The sequence below is a fragment of the Neoarius graeffei genome, chromosome 12 (assembly GCF_027579695.1).
Source record: "Neoarius graeffei isolate fNeoGra1 chromosome 12, fNeoGra1.pri, whole genome shotgun sequence".
In the NCBI taxonomy this organism is placed as follows: Eukaryota; Metazoa; Chordata; class Actinopteri; order Siluriformes; family Ariidae; genus Neoarius; species Neoarius graeffei.
In genome coordinates this window covers 47,486,398-47,505,165 of record NC_083580.1, presented here as the reverse complement: position 1 = coordinate 47,505,165, position 18,768 = coordinate 47,486,398, and the positions used below count along the sequence as shown (strand labels likewise).

The window sequence follows — 18,768 nt, the reverse complement described above, 5'->3', positions numbered from 1 at the left end:
CACATGTCTGCCCGGGGACATTTTGAGTTATTGACAGATTCAGAAAGTACAGTTTCTAAGCTTTGCAATGATGCCTTCCATGTGGAGATCTGACAATATTTGAAGAATGTGTGGCCTTTTGAAAGTGTATACTTCTTAAAACAGAAAAGGGAGAAAATCGCCCTCAAAGTTTTCCATCTCAGCTACTCTGGGTGTAGGACGGGCACATAATAGTGCTCATTTGCATGACATTAAGGAAAGCCCTACCCCCTACGAGCTAGCACGATACTACTTTCATGTAAACAAAGATCACCACGTCAATTTTCCTTCCATGCAAAGTATGCCCAACACAATTATGAAGTACAAAAATAAGTCCTAAAGTATACTTTAACATTTTGTGGTTGAAAAATTACTCACACCGTAAGAAAGAAAGATAGCACGATGATGACACAACTAACACAACGCTAGTTTCATGTAAAGCCTCGGTCACAACCGGCCGTACAGTACGCGCTCCTACGGCCGGTCTACACGCAAAAAACGCAAGAAACGCACGGAGGGCGCGTGAAACGCATGAGAGCGCGCGTGTGACGTGCTGATTTTCGAGCCGCGGACCGGCCGCAGAGGTTCTTTGTCATGTCAAACAAACTCTACGGGTGCTTACGTTTTTTTCAGGTTGCAAGACAAACTTACGGCCAACACGCGTCTTTCTCCATGAACAAAAAAAAAACCCGCAGCGATTTGGGAAACGCCAAAAATCGCACGGCCAAAAAAATCGTACGTCCGGTTGTGACCTAGGCTTAACCAAACCACAACACTCTCCGTTACATGCAAAAATAACCACACAGCCTTAGATTAATAAACTTACCCCATCAGAAAGAGAAACAGCGCCTTGCACACACCAATGCCTCCGATGGAATGTAATCCTAGCTTCCTTTTGGTTGCGTTTTTTTTGCGAGAAATGGTTATCTCCGATGTAAATACCGTGTGTCTGTTTGCTTCGCGGTGTTTGCTCCTCTGCGCTCTGTTTAGCTTCCTCATTCCATAGTGAAATTACATGCCTCTATGCAGGTTAAGTAGCCACGAGCTCAGCTCGTATCATACAGCTGATTCGCAAAAAAAAGACTTAAATCATGATGTGAATGGCCCATATGGTAATTTACCCACACCCCCCAGCAGGCTACAGTCCTGACAAAAACGAGACAATTTGCAACAAAAAATGTATGCTTTTCCAACAAAACAATCTATTATCTGAAATACTGATTGCATTCTTCAAGATCTCAATTTGCACATGATGGAAAAAAACAAAAATCACAAATTTCGAAAAAAAAAATGCTTCTTTTGCGATTATCTCGGATTCGTTTCGGCCGACGTGTGTCCCTGGATTCGGTGAGGCGTCACAATTATGTGCCATAAAATCAAGGTCTATTACAAGTATTAGATCTATATTTATTCACCCTGTTCTGAAGTTACTTGACTGGGACCTGGGAATCTCGACCCACAGAACACTGCTTGTTTACTCGCACCCGATAACCCAGGATCAACGACTGTACGCCACTTCCAGCCGGCACTGGCTGCTCCCCGTGGTTCTGCCTCCGTGGGTAATTCACGGAATAAAATTGTCCACAAAAGTGTTTTTACAGTGTTGTTTTTGACTGAATGTGCGCGTCTTTTTGTTTATAAGTAATACATAAAGCATGATTAATGTTGTAAGTAATGACCAGTACCGGTATACTTTAAGGCTTGTATGTTTTTTAAGTCACGTTTTCATAATTCTGAATGGATTAATGCATTATGGTAATAATAAATACCATTACAAATAAACAAGATGTAATTTCTTGATGTTGGGTCTAATGTCTGTCTTTTTATTTTTGTGTGTGTGTGTAGCTTTATGACTCCTCTGCATGTGGCAGCTGAGAGAGCTCACAATGATATCCTGGAGGTGCTGCAGAAACATGGGGCCAAGGTACACGCATGCACACGTCCTGACATCAGTGAGCATCGCATCACATCACATCACATCACATCACATCACGGGCCATCTGGCCTGTTTGTTCTGTAACAGAACGCTAGAACACATTGGTAGTGCAATTACTCACATGTCTCCTCTTATCTCTCACACACACACGCACTGCTCAGCACCCAGCTCAGTCTCTCGCCTCATCTGAGCAGGAGAATGTGGAGCTGCTGTTAGCATGTCCGCTCTCACCGTCTCCATTAATAATAATGAGAGCCAGCGTTTATGGAGCTTTATGTAAGAGACGATGTGTAACGAAGCGTCTCTGTCTGAAAATAACACGAGACATCGGTAAAGAATATGACTCTTCGATAGGCATGGAACGATTCACCCACTTCATGTTTTGATTTTTCCCATGATATTTTTGGGAAAAAACGCATTTTATTACCAAAAAAAGCAACATTGTTCTCCTATTCTTTATCCACTTAAATATTCCCTTTGTCAAAAAAAACTTGGGTTTCATTTCCTTAATAAGTAAAAATGATTATATACAAATATTTGCAAAGGTTGGAGTAAAATATAATGGTCTATTAACAAATGTATTCTTTTTATTAAAAGTTCAAGTTAATAACATAGGCCTTTTCTTAATAACCCTTAATAACCTTTAAACAACCTCCGTTTGCTTTTTTTCTTTAATTTTCGAATGTCTGTGAAAAGAGAGCTCTGATTTCTTATGTCTTATTTGTCCAATCACGCAACAGCTCTTTCCCATTTTAGATCTGCTTTTCGTGCGTTTTCGCTGCATTAGAGCAGAGTTACTTCTGCCGCCGGTGAAGTCGTGCGTATTAACACTATTGTACGTTATTGTGCCCTCTGCTGTCTAAACAACGCAATTATAGCTACCAAAAAAAAAATTAATCGTGATTTTGTTTTCATTAATTCAAACTTTGTGTGCGCACGCAATTTATCACATGCAGGATACAGGTCATTTCGTCCAATAGTTAAGACATTTCGTCCAAAAGCCTTTTTCATACGCACCATCAATTATTTTAGATTTCAGGTCTTTGTTTGTTCGAGAAAAGGAGGACTTCTCAATGGAATTTTGACCGAAGCAAAAGACATTTTTGCAAAATGAAACCGGAAACGATGGGAATCAGCAAGTCAACTTCGGGCACTTGTGGGGAGAGATTGTCTTTTTTCGACCGAATTGCATAGAAAATCTATACTCGCACTTGCCAGATATCCTTGGCAAGTATGAGATATGATCTCCAGATGTGAGAAAACGTTCATTTTCTCAGTCTTTATATCGGCAACACTGATGCCTCTTGATCATGTGCAGGTGAGCCTCATTAACAGCGAGAGTCTGAAGACTGAGAAAACGCACATTCATTGCGAAGTATTACACCACGTCAGCGTGCATTACTGAGCCTTATTCTCCCGTGTAGATTCCCTGGGTTTCCGATCCTGTTTCCTGTTCTTAGTTTTTGTCTTTGCCTGTTTGTGCCCCGCCCGACCTTTTGCTAGTTTCACGTTTACGAGATTGCCAGCCGTTTTGGATTGTTGGCCTGTGCGTTTTCACATTTGTTAATAAACATTACTTCTGCCCTCGCATCCGTCTCCTACCGCTCGCCGACAGTGGGAGGTACGTATAGGTTATCTGTCCATCCATCCATCCATCTATCTTCTACCGCTTATCTGGATCCGGGTTGCGGGGGTAGCAGCCTAAGCAGAGCAGCCCAGACTTCCCTCTCCCTGGCCACCTCCACCAGCTCTTCCGGAGGAATACCAAGGCGTTCCCAGGCCAGCCGAGAGATACAATCTCTCCAGCATGTCCTGGGTCTGCCCCAGGGTCTCCTCCCGGTGGGGCATGCCCAGAAAACCTCCCTAGGGAGGCGTCCAGGGGGCATCCTAACAAGGTGCCCGAACCACCTCAACTGACTCCTTTCGATGTGGAGGAGCAGTGGTTCTACTCTGAGTCTCTCCCGAATGACCAAGCTTCTCTCCCTGTCTCTAAGGGAGAGCCCAGCCACCCTGCAGAGAAAACTCATTCCTACCGCTTGTATCCGCAATCTCATTCTTTCGGTCACTACCTATAGCTCGTGACCATAGTTGAGAGTGGGAACGTAGATGGACCAGTAAAATGAGAGCTTTGCCTTTTGGCTCAGCTCTCTCTTTACCACAACAGACTGGTTTAGCGCCCGCATCACTGCTGACACGATCCATCTGTCCAACTCCCGCTCCCCCTCACCCTCACTCGTGAACAAAACCCCGAGATACTTAAACTCCTCCACTTTAGGTAGCAACTCCCCCCCCGACCCAGAGTGGGCACTCCACCCATTTCCGACTGAGCACCATGGCCATGGACTTGGAGGTGCTGATCCTCATCCCAGCCGCTTCACACTCCGCTGCAAACCTTCCCAGCGCATGCTGCAAGTCACAGGTTGATGAAGCCAATAACATATAAGTTATTAGGTATATACATCGTGACTTAAGCATAAAATAATTGATAGTGCGTATGAAAAAGGCTTTGGATGAAATATCTCAACTATTGGACGAAGTATCCTGATCCCCACATGCCTAGTCTTTGACAGGTGTGAGGCCATGCCTACTCCTCAGCATTTGTGTACACTTTGCTTCCTTATTTCTGATCAGATGAAAATCTTAGTCTGCATGCATGTACCAATGTTATACAGCAGTCAAAACTTGTCCATAAATAGACAATAACAAGTAGCTTTTTTTTTTTTGCTTGGGGTTTTTTTTTGGTTCTTGATTTAAAGCTAGCCGGCCTTTCGATTTCATAAAATCGGTGAAATTGAGTTCCCTGTGAAATTTGGTTATTGTGATCTATGTTTATTTCTGTAATATCTCACAAAATATCAGGCCATTCTGTAGCTGGGAAGTTATTTAATTTGATGTGATTCCCAGTGTGCGTGAAATCATTCGCTTCGCGCAATCAAGCAGACAGAGGAAGTCCGTGTGCGCATGCGCAGGTTTCCCTTTGACCGTGCACGGACGGTCACATCCTTTTGTCGCTAAACGAACAGCTGATCACACCGAGGTGCTTGCTATTAGTTTGGTCCTGCGTTTCCTTTCCTTCACAACCTAACGTCTTTTCTTCTCGCTTTCCATTACTGTAGTCGGTCTTTCACGTTTCATTCGCACACTCACGTCCTCCATTTTTCTCTCCAGTTTCAAATTTGTATCCCAAAATGCCTTGCGCGAACGGGGAAATCCCACCACGTCATGCATGACGTAGTATCTTGTATTGGTGAAGCAGGAAAAAATAGTGGAGAATTTAGGGCCATGTGGCTTTAAATTCATTAAGTGTTCTATTAGGCAGACGCTCCAGGATTTCGCGATGTTGCGATTTGCAACTTCAACGCAAATTCAACCAATCCCCGCAAATTCAGGGCGGTGTTGCAATTATATCCAATCACCACAACTTTCCTGCAAATTTGACTAATCGTTGGCGTTGTCTTGAGGTGTTGCCAGATTGGGCGGTTTCAAGTGCATTTTGGCGGGTTTTGAACATATTTTGGGCTGGAAAACGTCAGCAGTATCTGGCAACACTGCTTACTTCCATATTTCCGTTCAAGAGAAGCAGCATGTGCGAGTCAGTGTTTATGTAGGCTTAAATTCTGTTACTGAAAGTGTTATGTTTACAGTGAAGGACTGTGTGCACTTGTTTTTTTTTTTACTTCATACAAGAAATTAATGGATGCCAACATTTTTGCCAAAATGGTATTTTATTTTCCATTGTTTGGCAGCTTCAGCATCATACTGTGAGATTCTGTTCAAATTGTTGTTGTTTTTTTTCTTCTATGAAGCCTGAGCCATTTATTTTATTAGTTTATAATTATTGTTTAATTTAGTCTTCAGGAGAGACTGCCTGCACACAGTACTAGTATTAATAGTTTTTTTTTTCTTACATGAAAGCTGAGGCATTTATATTATATTTTAAGGGAACTTCATGTTGTGCTGTGAGGTTCTCTGCACTTTAACTTTTGAACCAACAGGTGCATTTGGATAAGTAAAGCCTATTTTTCTGCATTTTTGTAGTCCTGGTAATCTTTTATATTGGTAAAGTTGTTTATAGGACCATTTCTCAGTGTCTGTTTTTTTTTAATCAATAGTTTTTCAGTAATAACTTGATATTTAACATATCACTCAATTTTAATCACAAAAAGAGAAAATCGCAACAATTTCTCGCAACTTTCACTTCCCCCCGCAATGTAATCGCAACAAAAAACTAAACACCGCAACTTTCATTGCAATTTTTTGGAAACCCCCCCGCAACATCAGACATTTTAGCCCGCAACAATCACAAAAAAGGCCTGTGGAATCCTGGGGGGACTGATTAGGGGGGAAAAAATAATAAAAAATTGGAAGTCTGTGATTTGAATTCAGTAGCTTTCGATCCACGAAACAAAAATAATTGGGTGTCGGGGAAAATTCTTTTTATGACCTGCACTTGAAAAATCTGAAAGGCGGTCTCTACCTGAGGGAACGGCGGTGTGTAGCCGCTATAATGCCAAGTGATGACCAGAACTACTTTATCTCTCAGATGTTCCAGAGCATCAAATGTACATATAAATGCATTTAGAAAAAAAAAAACACACACACACACTAGTATTTTGTCGAGAAAAAGTTGTAGCCTAATTGTTTTCAAACTGCTGTGGTATCAGAAAAATGAAGCACTGTTCAAAGAAAACAATCAACTAATGCACTGGTAACAGTAACTCCACTTCATCACACCACACCGTTACTCAGTATTTTGTGATAACAGCATGATGTGGAAAACGTTCATTTACTTGAATTCAAACATGAAAATGGATTTAACAATCTTAAACAGTTACACTTTTAATGAAAAGTGCTGCTAGATTTTCCCAGCTTTAGAGAAAAACGCGCAAAGGGAGTGTGTGAAGTCTGATTGCATTGTTCTCCTCATGCGCTTGATGAAAATTCTGAGAACATTGTTGAAATCATTTTTGAAGTTTGTTTGAACAAGACAGTGAGACCGCTACCTGAGAGGAAGTTCGATATGCTTTGAGTTTGTTCAAATTTTTCCACATTGTTACTCAGGCTTCTGTTGTTGCTTGTAACTTCTATGATTTTTGTTTTCTCATGTAAACATTGTATTAATGTTTAAAATGCGCCATTAAATGCAGTCAGCTTAAAGGAGATACGCAGAAACTTGATTTTTAAACACGTTTCTGAGTGGATAGTATCTCCATCCTTGACTCTTGTATGCTGCATAAATGGGAATTAAAAAAAATATTTCCGAGTTAAAATCGACCACGAAGTTGGCGTTCGAGCTGCCCCGCTGAGCCAGCCAGCCCTGAGTGCGTGACGTCACAGCGGGAACCGGTTTTAAGGCCGAGGCCTTTGACAGCTACAGACCAAAGTCATATAAATAAATAATTTATGGTGAAAGTAAGAAATCCCGTTACTGATCTGACTTCACTGATTGTGGGTTGACTCTCATTAAAACAGGATAGGTGTTCTAACTTGTGCAACATACATGTACATGCATGCGTTTTCACTGATAAAACGTAAAAGGCTAATTAAATAATCAGATGAACTGAGACAATCACATTCTGAAGCAAATTAAATAATCTTATACCGGGAACTTAAACACACAATACAAGTTACATGTATTAATCTAAATGCAGGTAAACAACGAGTGTTTTTGTTGTTTTTGTATCCAAATGAGAGTCGAAGCTTACCCGTCTGTGTTCTCGCTTCTTGAAGGCCAACCTTGTGGCCAATTGTTTTTGAAACAATCTGACTTTCAGTTGTTCGTTCAGTTCTCCATTCATTTGCTTCTTCCACGTAAGGGTGAGATATTGCTGCTGAGGCGAGCATATCCAGCGGAGAAATCAGATGGCTGCCCCACTCATTCTCCATTTTCTCCATTACTGAGTACTCCGCCATTACTGAGTACTCCGCCATTACTGCTCGGCTCAGGCAATTACTAAAACCCAGGACGGAACGTCACCAACTGCCCGGGCAATAATTTGTCACGTCCCGTTCCATCCCGGGTTTTAGCAACAACCCTCGGCTCACACTCCGGGAGAACTGGTGCAACTGAACTTGCTTTCCTTTTCTTGTAGTTTTCTTTTCTTTTAATTGTCGGTACTGCACCCTCTTTCAATACGGGCTTATAGCCAACGCTGCTCAACAGATCAGAGGTTTCATACGAGTCTTCAGTAAAATGTGCAGAGCAGAGGAGACACCACTTCGCAGGCGCCCGATGTGCCCATGAACAACTCGCAGAACGCGTCCAAATCTTTGCAGTTTGAACATTCTTGGGCCATGAATGCAACGTAAATCCACCTTCTGTCGTGTTGCTGCACCGGCCAGCAACACATCTACGTGGCATGGCGATACATTAACTCAAAATGGAGGATCGGAGTTGCAGTCAGCTCTGTGTTTTAGTATAGCGGAAATGGCGATGAGACCAATAGACTTTCTGCTGTGACGTCGCAGATGTCAAGGTCATTCACTCAGACCGCTACCGATATAAATCACTTTATTTGTACAAATTGCTGTCTGAGATTTATAGTTAATGCTTAAAACTATTCCTGTGCCATTCTTGAGGTCTCAAGGTGTTTATAACCAAAAATTGAGGCCACGGTTCTGCGTATATGCTTTAAATTTATTCAGTGAGCTTACAGAATTTAAAAAAAAAAAAAGCAGCACACCTTCTCGCTGGAAACTAGATGCGAAATGTGTAAATCGTAGGAGGGATCTTTATCTGCTAACATGCCACCTTTTGAAGGAGTAAGGTGACATTTCAGTGGTGAAAGTCGTGCCAGAAATCAGTGAAGTTAAACCTTTTTGGCACCGAGTCAAAAGCTGAGGTTTCTCTGCGGACCTGGAAGCTATCTGAGAGCTGAATCATTTATATCAGCGCTGGTGCTTAAGAGACTGTCAGATCAATGCAGCTCTTTTCAGGGAGCCTGATCAGATAAGTATGGACTGATTGGGCAGTCATTCAGGCTCTGCCATGGAGCTCGGAGCGTCTGTGCTGCTCGGCTTCTCCACTCTGTCCACTCCAAAAACGTCCCCTTTTGTTCTCCTAACGGTAGTTTATCTAATGAGCTCTCTTCTCCAACTTGTTTTGCCCTACATTATCCCCATCTGGCATTCTGGCTAGGACACTACAGCGTTGTCCAATTGTTGACTTTTTTTTTTAATAGTTGGTTCATACTGAAATGAAAACCGCTTAGCTCACCTGCCTGAGGATTCCGATGCCTTCAGCCAGGGAAGTGTTGAATATGTTTACCTAAACACTTGTGTAGTTTTTTTCCGAGTGGATTTCTAACTGTGCAGTCGGCAATTTACCAGCACTTTCGAGGAAAATGGTTTTCTTGACCATTCTGTCTCACAGTGCTCATGTTTGTCACGGTTTTAAATATTGGAATGTATATCGTGTGTTCGTTGAACTTGTGCTTTCGATATGCAAAGCACATTCTGTCTTGATTGAAGTCAGGGTACAGCAGAGTTACCCTTGTGTGTTTTTACGGTACATCGCACGCTGGCGTCCCACAACCAGAGGCGTGACACGTCACAGTGGAGTGTCGGCATCGAGGTATCTACGCTTCGGAAATATGAATACCCCGAGAATATCGGTGTTGCTTTTAAAACAATGTTGGGTGAACCAGAGTGTTAGCCGTCCGCGTTATACACATGACTCATGCAAGCAGCACGTTTGTGCAGTCTGAATTTTACGTTGGAGGAAAAAGTGATGAGAAGTAAGAAGTGATTTGAGGCGGGATGTCGACGAGACCAGGAAGATTTTTCAATCTAAAACGGCAATATTTTTCATTTGTTCAGTGAAAGGAAATTGGTTAACAAAGTTGATCACAAAGCAGGTGTAGTTATGATGATCATTGCGCTTTAACGATTTACAATTTTTCAACAAAACTCCAACATTGACTGTAGCAATAAACAAAAACTATTCAGTGCGCCATTATGGTGCATGTGGTATTATAACCCATTACCCAATCAGCAGTTTTACGAATTGGGATTGTCTTTTTCACTTTTCTTTTTGGCAAAACAAAACAAAAAAAGTTAGACATAATAAGGATGACGGAATCACGCTGTGAATGAAAGCAAACCATAAGTGAGTTCGGCATTGTCGTAAAATTCCCATGAAATATTTGATGACATTTGTGATCATTCATGTATACCATAGAAAAGACAAATACATGTGTTATTTAGCAGCTGGGAGGTCCGTATGGTGAAATACCGTGACCAAGGTCTTGAAAGTACTGAGCGAGGCCCTCTGGGCCGAGGTCACAGTATTTCACCATACGGACCGACCTTAAGCTGGTAAATAATATATAATATTTTTAAACTAAATTCTAACAGAAAACGAGAGCGCCCGAAAGGGAAAACCGAGCCAAGCCGCCATTTTGAATCCTCATTCACGGCTGTAATGCAAATGGCTTCCTCCTCGGTATACAAGTGCACTTCCATGGCAGGAAAAAAACTACATTTTGCCGCCTATGTAGTCCCCTATTTATACAAATAGGAGTCATTCAGGATTCAGCCATGTTTTTGCTCGGCGTTAGCAAGTTACAGGTTTTTAGCTTTCTCCTGTTTTCTTTTATTTCTTCTTCCTCAGGGTAGTAAAACTCGCTTTCGCTGTGAACACTGTCGTTATCGCTATCCATGCTGTAAAATTAATGCTATTCTCCTGAGAAATGTGAAAATAAATGTTGACAAAAAAATGCTACCATGTTTGTTGTGAACGAGCGAGTCGCCAGAGGTCCGTAACCGGGATCCGTACCGTAGGATATTGACCTGCTCGCCAGCCAATCAGAGCGCAGGATTTGATGAAAACCGGGCCGTGAAAAAAATAATGTGGATTATTCAACTTTATTTGGTATGTATTGTACTGTAGATATGTACAGTTGTGGTCAGAAGTTTACATACAGTGATATGAATGTCATGGCAATATTTGGACGTTCAATGATTTCTCTGAGCTGTTCTTTTTCTGTGGCCAAATGATTGCAACTCTTGAATAATTCTTATAAAAATGATGATTTTCAATAAATATTCAACTTGTCCCGTCAGACAGGCAGCTGTAGATTTGACTTGTCCCGGACAGCTGGACGACCGTTAATGTCGAGCCCTGGAGACATTTGAATTCGTGCTGGTCTCGGAAAGAAGAAGGTCTGTCTATCAAAACCGTCAGACCCCTCTCTCGCTGTACTACCTGTCCGTTTTGCACAGGCGTCTATTCCAGCTCTGTTACCACCAATCGTTCTGGTTCAGAGGCAGAACCACACAGACCCCTGTTCTGCATCTGCAGTGGTCTCAAAGTTTCGGGGAAATAAAAGGGTACGAGGCAGAGAATAGGAGGGTACAATTAAAAAGGCTGAAGCCCTATACTGTGAACCATAGGCGAGAAAAATGGAAAACTGAGGTTAAATATGAGAGTTTCAAGGCATTTGGGCAGGAATTTCCAATTTCTTGTAAACCGCAAAATAGAGTCTGAAGTGATGGTAGTCAATACTAAAAAAAATTAATAGAACTGCCCGAGAGTAATGAATCAAAAAGAAATTTGACAATACAAAACTTTTTATATATTTTTGTTGTTTACAAAATCAAGTAACCGTTACGATAACTTGATTTCGTAAACATGAAAAATATGACGTTTTGTATCGTCAAATTTCGTTTGGATTCATTATTCAGTTTCTGAACAATGAGTATTGATCTAATCCTAACGCTTCTATAACAGGGTCTGTAGTGATCTCAGGTACTGAACTTGATTCAGGTCGTTTACATGTTCGGTCTTCCCCTTTATCCTTCTCTTCTTTGAAAGGAACCGCTTTGTTGCCTTTTGCACAAGTCTATTCACTTCAGATGAATTCAAATTAGGGCTGTGTGTCTTTTATTTATACAGTGCTGAGCGTAAATGAGTACACGCCTTTGAATAGTAACAGTTTAAACAATATCTCAATGAACACAAACAATTTCCAAAATGTTGACAAGACAAAGTTGAATATAACATCTGTTTAACTTATAACGTGAAAGTAAGGTTAATAATATCACTTAAATTGCATGTTTTTCAGTTTTACTCAAATTAGGGTGGTGCAAAAATGAGTACACCCCACAACAAAAACTACTACATCTAGTACTTTGTATGGCCTCCATGATTTTTAATGACAGCACCAAGTCTTCTAGGCATGGAATGAACAAGTTGGCGACATTTTGCAACATCAATCTTTTTCCGTTCTTCAACAATGACTTCTTTTAGTGACTGGATGCTGGATGGAGAGTGATGCTCAACTTGTCTCTTCAAAATTCCCTAAAGAAAATAATTTCTTTCCACCACAAAGGTGAAGGCTACAAGAAGATCAGCGAAGCTTTACTTATCAGTCAGAATACTGTAGCAAAAGTGGTGCAAAAATTTAAGAAAGATGGAACCGCAACCAGCTCACAGAGACGTCCAGGTCGTCCACGGAAGTTAACACCTCGACAGGAGCGTCTTCTGATGAGAAGGGTTGAAGAAAATCGGCATGCAAGTTCACTGCAGTTATCTAAAGAAGTAGAAAGCCAAACTGGGGTGACTATTTCCCGTGACAATACGGCGTACACTGCAGAGGAATGGCATGCATGGATGCCGTCCACGAAAGAAGCCTGTCCTAAAGCCCAGGCACAAAAAAGCCCGCCTAGAGTTTGCCAGGGCCCATGCTGACAAAGATGAAGACTACTGGGACTCTATACTCTGGAGTGATGAGACCAAGATAAATGTTTTTGGAACTGATGGCTTCAAAACTGTATGGCGTCGTAAAGGTGAGGAATACAAAGAAAACTGCCTGGTGCCTACAGTGAAACATGGTGGTGGCAGTGTCCTTATGTGGGGCTGCATGAGTGCTGCTGGTGTCGGGGAGCTGCATTTCATTGATGGCATCATGAATTCACAGATGTATTGCTCTATACTGAAAGAGAAGATGCTACCATCACTCCGTGCCCTTGGTCGTCGTGCACTTTTCCAACATGACTAAACACGCATCTAAGGCCACTGTTGGATTTCTGAAGAAGAACAGGGTGAAAGTGATTCAGTGGCCAAGTATGTCTCCTGATCTGAACCCAATCGAACACCTATGGGGAATTCTGAAGAGACCAGTTGAGCATCACTCTCCATCCAGCATCCAGTCACTAAAAGAGGTCAAACTGGGGAAATAGTCACCCCAGTTTGGCTTTCTACTTCTTTAGATAACTGCAGTGAACTTTCATGCCGATTTCCTTCAACCCTTCTCATCAGAAGACGCTCCTGTCGAGGTGTTAACTTCCGTGGACGACCTGGACGTCTCTGTGAGATGGTTGCAGTTCCATCTTTCTTAAATTTTTGTACCACTTTTGCTACAGTATTCTGACTGATAAGTAAAGCTTTGCTGATCTTCTTGTAGGCTTCACCTTTGTGGTGGAAAGAAATAATTTTCTTTGGGGAATTCTGAAGAGACAAGTTGAGCATCGCTCTCCATCCAGCATCCAGTCACTAAAAGAGGTCATTGTTGAAGAATGGAAAAAGATTGATGTCGCCAACTTGTTCATTCCATGCCTAGAAGACTTGGTGCTGTCATTAAAAATCATGGAGGCCAGACAAAGTACTAGATGTAGTAGTTTTTGTTGTGGGGTGTACTCATTTTTGCACCACCTAATTTGAGTAAAACTGAAAAATGTGTAATCTAAGTTATATTATTAACCTTACTTTCACGTTATAAGTTAAACAGATGTGATATTAAACTTTGTCTTGTCAACATTTTTGGAAATTGTTAGTGTTCATTGAGATATTGTTTAAAATGTTACTTTTCAAAGGGGGTGCACTCATTTACGCTCAGCACTGTATAAATAAAAAGCATGTCAAAGTCCTTCCCAGTGCCGATCTCCGTTTCCCTCGGCCTCTCGCCTATTATATAGCTAGGGTTACAGTGGGGGGCTAGTCCTCTGGTAACTGCGAGAGTTTGACTCCCCACTCGCATCTGACTGCAATAGGTACGATTTTTTGTGATGGTCTTTGGTATGACCCGACCGTGAATAGAACTCGCGATCTCCCGATCGAGAGGCGGACACGCTAACACTAGGCCAACTTGCGGTGTATAATCATCCGACAACGAGTGACCATTCTTGCAACAGCAGCTGTCCAAAAACAAGCACGCATAAACTCGTGCATGTTTATAATTTTAACGATTACCGCCAACATTAACTGCATGACAGGTGTCAAGTCTCAATATGTGAGTCCCCTACAAGGATGCATTGCATTCCGTCGCAATTCAAAATGGAAACAATGTCAATGCGCCAAGCATGCCGACTGGGCGGGTTTGACCCAAAACAGGTCGTATCCAGTAATGGGATCGCTTTCGATATTTATCCTTTTAATATTTAGCCGACCCGCGTTTATACACGGACCCGTACACAGACGTATTTCACTCGCTAAGCGTAGCGATGGCTAAAATTACAGACTTGCCCATGGTTCGGGGCTTTTGTGAAACCCAGGCATCTAACGTGCCGCTCCGCTTCTTAGCCGCCATTTCTAGCCATGCGCTAGCGCGGCTCAATCACAGCACACGAAACGCTGTCAACACCTCGTCAGCCAATCAGATTACATCTCCGTTGCAGCATAACGGCTGCCTAAGTTCCTACGGACGTGTTAGTGTCTGGCCATTATTTAGTTGAGTAAAACTTAGTTTCACATCGTACGCTGCGGAATTTTGTACAGATATGTAAACAAAAATATTTTTTGTTACTTGCCGACAGGCTACTTTTGAGACCTCTGCACCTGGACGTTTTGTTTAAAGGCGTAAGATTCCTGCCTTGAACAGGCCGTGTAAAAGGGCCTTCGCTGTGATGGACTGGGTGGTGATGCGTGGGCAGAGGGGTGTACTTGTGGACATGAGTGTGTAAACAGATGGCGTGGCAGTGTTGCACTAATAAGCAGAGCAGGGAGGTAATCACACTTTTTTTTTTTTTTGACTCAGCTGGCTTTGCAGCACTGATCTCAGGGGAGAGAGAGAGAGAGAGCGCGACGGGCTGGGCAGAGCCACGCCGGCTCCAGATCATTTAACGTGCAGGGCTGCAGCAAGAACCCGTCCAACTGTCACTGTGTTTACAATTATAGGTTGGAATTGTGAATCGGGAATGAATCTCCCGCACACTGTGTGTCAAAAGTTATGATGAAACTTTGCAGAGTTGAGGCTCAAGTTGGAGAAAAACATGCGTGTGCGCGCGCGTGCGCACACACACCACTGGCTTCTCGCCTGTCCTCTCTTCTCCATCTGCCCAGAGCTGATATTCCTCGAGCTGCAGTTGCCCAAGGGCACATCTGATTAATTCATGTCTGTGTTCATTTTATTTTAAAGTGGGCAGCCTTTCTTCACACTCCTGTTTTCTCCTGTGCTACACTGCCACTGCACATGGATTTACACAAGAAAGGCTCAGAATACAAAGTCCCATTCTGTTCTGGACCCCAATCCAAGTGTAGACCTCTGCAGCAGGTTACGGAGAACAACCAAGAAGTTCTTTGATATATATATTTTTTTTGTGGGCGGCACGGTGGTGTAGTGGTTAGCGCTGTCGCCTCACAGCAAGAAGGTCCTGGGTTCGAGCCCCGGGGCCGGCGAGGGCCTTTCTGTGTGGAGTTTGCATGTTCTCCCCGTGTCCGCGTGGGTTTCCTCCGGGTGCTCCGGTTTCCCCCACAGTCCAAAGACATGCAGGTTAGGTTAACTGGTGACTCTAAATTGACCGTAGGTGTGAATGTGAGTGTGAATGGTTGTCTGTGTCAGCCCTGTGATGACCTGGCGACTTGTCCAGGGTGTACCCCGCCTTTCGCCCGTAGTCAGCTGGGATAGGCTCCAGCTTGCCTGCGACCCTGTAGAAGGATAAAGCGGCTACAGATAATGAGATGAGATGAGATTTTTTTGTCATCGTGTAAACAAACCGTTTTATAGTTAGAAAATAAAAGACAAGTCAGGCCTGGAATTTCGTCATTTTAGGGGCAAGGCCACTCGGCCTTTTGTGCCGTCAATTTTTTGAGGGCACCAAGGCCATAAAATAAAACAATGATTTTAAGTTCACGTCTATAATGAATTTAATTTAAGGACTAATTACTCTTCTGAGGAAGATTGGAGTCTCAGGGTGTATTCAGACCAGGATAGTTCAATAGTTCACTTGCTTTGGTCCGAACCAAATGTTTTTTTATTTTTTCATTTTGGTGCGGTTCACTTTCACACTGTACATTTTAGTAAGCGGACCAAAATCTGTCAACAAAGCCACGCGCCCTGAGGTCGTTCAGCTATTGGTCAGAGACGACACGTGCACAAAGCGTCAAGTTCAAAAGTAGTCATGGAGGCTTTCCGTGCTGTTATTCTTTTTAATGTCATCAAAGCTATATGCTTTTTCCAGTTTTTACTGTTTTCACAATTGTGCGATCACTATGCTGTTGTACAAGTAATTTATCAACGACGACTTCAAAGGGCAAGGCGGCTACGGAGGATAGCGCTGATGAGCGCACATCATGTTGTGACAGTTTTGGCTCTTCACGCAAGACGGAGGAGGTATGTGTCGGGATATTCGCCTTATCCATCGTAATAGATGAATTTCTTTTTTGCGTCGCTAGTACCGCCACTTTTTGAAAGAATGTCCCTGATTTTAATGTAGGTCTGACGGAGTTTCTTCACTTTTAGCCGACATTGTTCTGGGGAGCGCGTGAACCCCTTCTCCTTCATTTTCTCACTGAATACAGCAAACACGTCGGCATTTTTGTGTGTTCTCTCCAAAAGCTCAGATATGTGGACATCTGCCCATATATCCACAAGGGTGCGCGTTTCTTCCTTGGCCCACGTTTGCCCCCTACTCATTTTTTGTACTCTGTAGTCTAGCCTACCACTGGTCTGAATGACTGAACGACTGTTGTAGGGTTCCCTTGACAACCGAAACAGTGTTTGCACTTTGCGGTGGAGTGTCAAGACTCTGTTTCCCATAATGCTCGACAAACGACGGAAGCTCCCGAGGTACAAAAAAGCAAAACTGTTGGATTAGGTCCGGTCTGCTTTCACACCTCCAAAAGGTCCGCACCAGAGTTCCTTTGGTCCGGACCGAGTCCGACCTTGCAGCTCGGTCTCGGTCCGCTTGTTTGGTCCGGACCAGAGTTCGGTGGTTTGTATTCAGACCAACCCAAAAGGTCCAGACCAAAGGAAATTTGGTTCGTTTGGTCCGGACCAAACAACGTACTGTAGGTGTGAATACGCCATCAGTCAAAACTATCAAGCAGGTAAAGAAACATCTACACTATTATGTCTGAAGATAAGAAAATATTGAACACATCTAAACTTATCAATCCATCACTCACTTCAAAAATTGTAAAACTTATTAAACCTGTATCCTCCCATAATTTTAGTTCAGTTGACACCGAATGTGCAAGAGCATCTTCAGACTGTACTACTACGCAGATTTTTGATTAATCAGAATTGAGCCTGGAGTTCATCAGAATGTTTGACTGTAAATGGAACATATACTAGCATGCAGGCTACTGATTAACCCATAAGAGCCCAGACCGATTTCTCAATCAAGGAAAATTATTGAGGAAATAAAATGAACTAAATAGACGACAAAGGAAACATTTCTAACCTTTTATTTTTTTAAAATAGCACTTTCATGTCTCAAGATCTGAAATATTAAATTGCAAATTTGCACAACACTGCAACACTATTACACTGTTAACCCCAAAGTTCATTCTATGCAAACAGTTTGAGTAAATTCCACTTTTAAAGATTAGTTTTATTGCATTACTTAAACAGTATGAGTATATGAAGAGTATATGAGAGTCATTGGGTTACTCATTTTTGTAATTTAAACAAACTTAAACTATCATGTTTTACCTCAGGCCACAGTGCTGCCCTGTTGCGATCGGCTCAAAACTCAAGACAAGTCCGTGCTTGTCCGTTGACGGCTACAGAGGAAGTTGCACCATTTTCTAATTTACACAGAGGGGGTGAATGAATAAAAGTAAATGTTAATGTTGTAATGACGCCAAAAACAACGAGATGAAAATCTCTTGCGATGGTGATCTCGTCAAGATGGCAGCAGTTACACTTCGGTTAAACCCTTTGATGCACAACCTGGGTCAAAAGTGACCCAGCTGAGTTTTTATTTTCTATATTTTTGCAATAAATTCATTTCATCATTCAAGCCTACATGCATTCCTCAATTAACTTGTTTTTGATCATCATAAATCCTTATTTTACTTTTTTATAAAAAATCATTTTTGTATCATTACCCTTCTAATGTAGTCTGGTTAACACCAGACCATATCACAAGTGAAATATGGTCTGGAATCCGCCTATTGAATTTCTCGTAGGGGAGGTGTGGTTTACAATTGTCAACGGCCGTTTATTGGACGTTGCGAATGTCTATCATTTGGCGTATACGTAGCCCATGGCCAATCATGGCAGTTGTACCCGGTGACGTAGTTAGAGCGACGAAGAGGCGAAGAAAGACTGAAACGCCAAACGCTGTTCTTTTTTTAAAACAAACTTTCGCTCTAAACTATTCAGAACAGTGTCTAAAGCTTGATCGAAAGTTTGGTTCGTATCGCTCGCCGCCATGTTAAATGTGATCCGTAAACAGTCCCAAATAAACTACAAGCCTCCGTTTGTCGAGTAGTACGCGTCACCGTCTTTCCACCCCTCCCCACTCTCTGATTGGCTCCCTAACTCAGGCGAGCCTTTAGACCATAGTTTCCATGCTGTCTTTTCAGATCGGAATGATTGTGCAAAGCAGCATGGGATTTCCCAGGCTACTTCTAATGCACAAGATGGGTC

General features: G+C 42.4%; 1 protein-coding gene across 2 annotated transcripts in view; it reads left to right on the top strand.

Annotated features, from left to right (window-relative positions):
- Positions 1-18,768, top strand: part of tnksa (tankyrase, TRF1-interacting ankyrin-related ADP-ribose polymerase a) — a 429,478-nt gene that overhangs the window by 334,561 nt on the left and 76,149 nt on the right. For both annotated transcript variants that reach the window (XM_060935943.1, XM_060935942.1), the window contains exon 11: positions 1,864-1,942. In XM_060935943.1, the coding sequence (XP_060791926.1) occupies positions 1,864-1,942 (79 nt within the window). The remainder of the gene's footprint in view (positions 1-1,863; positions 1,943-18,768) is intronic.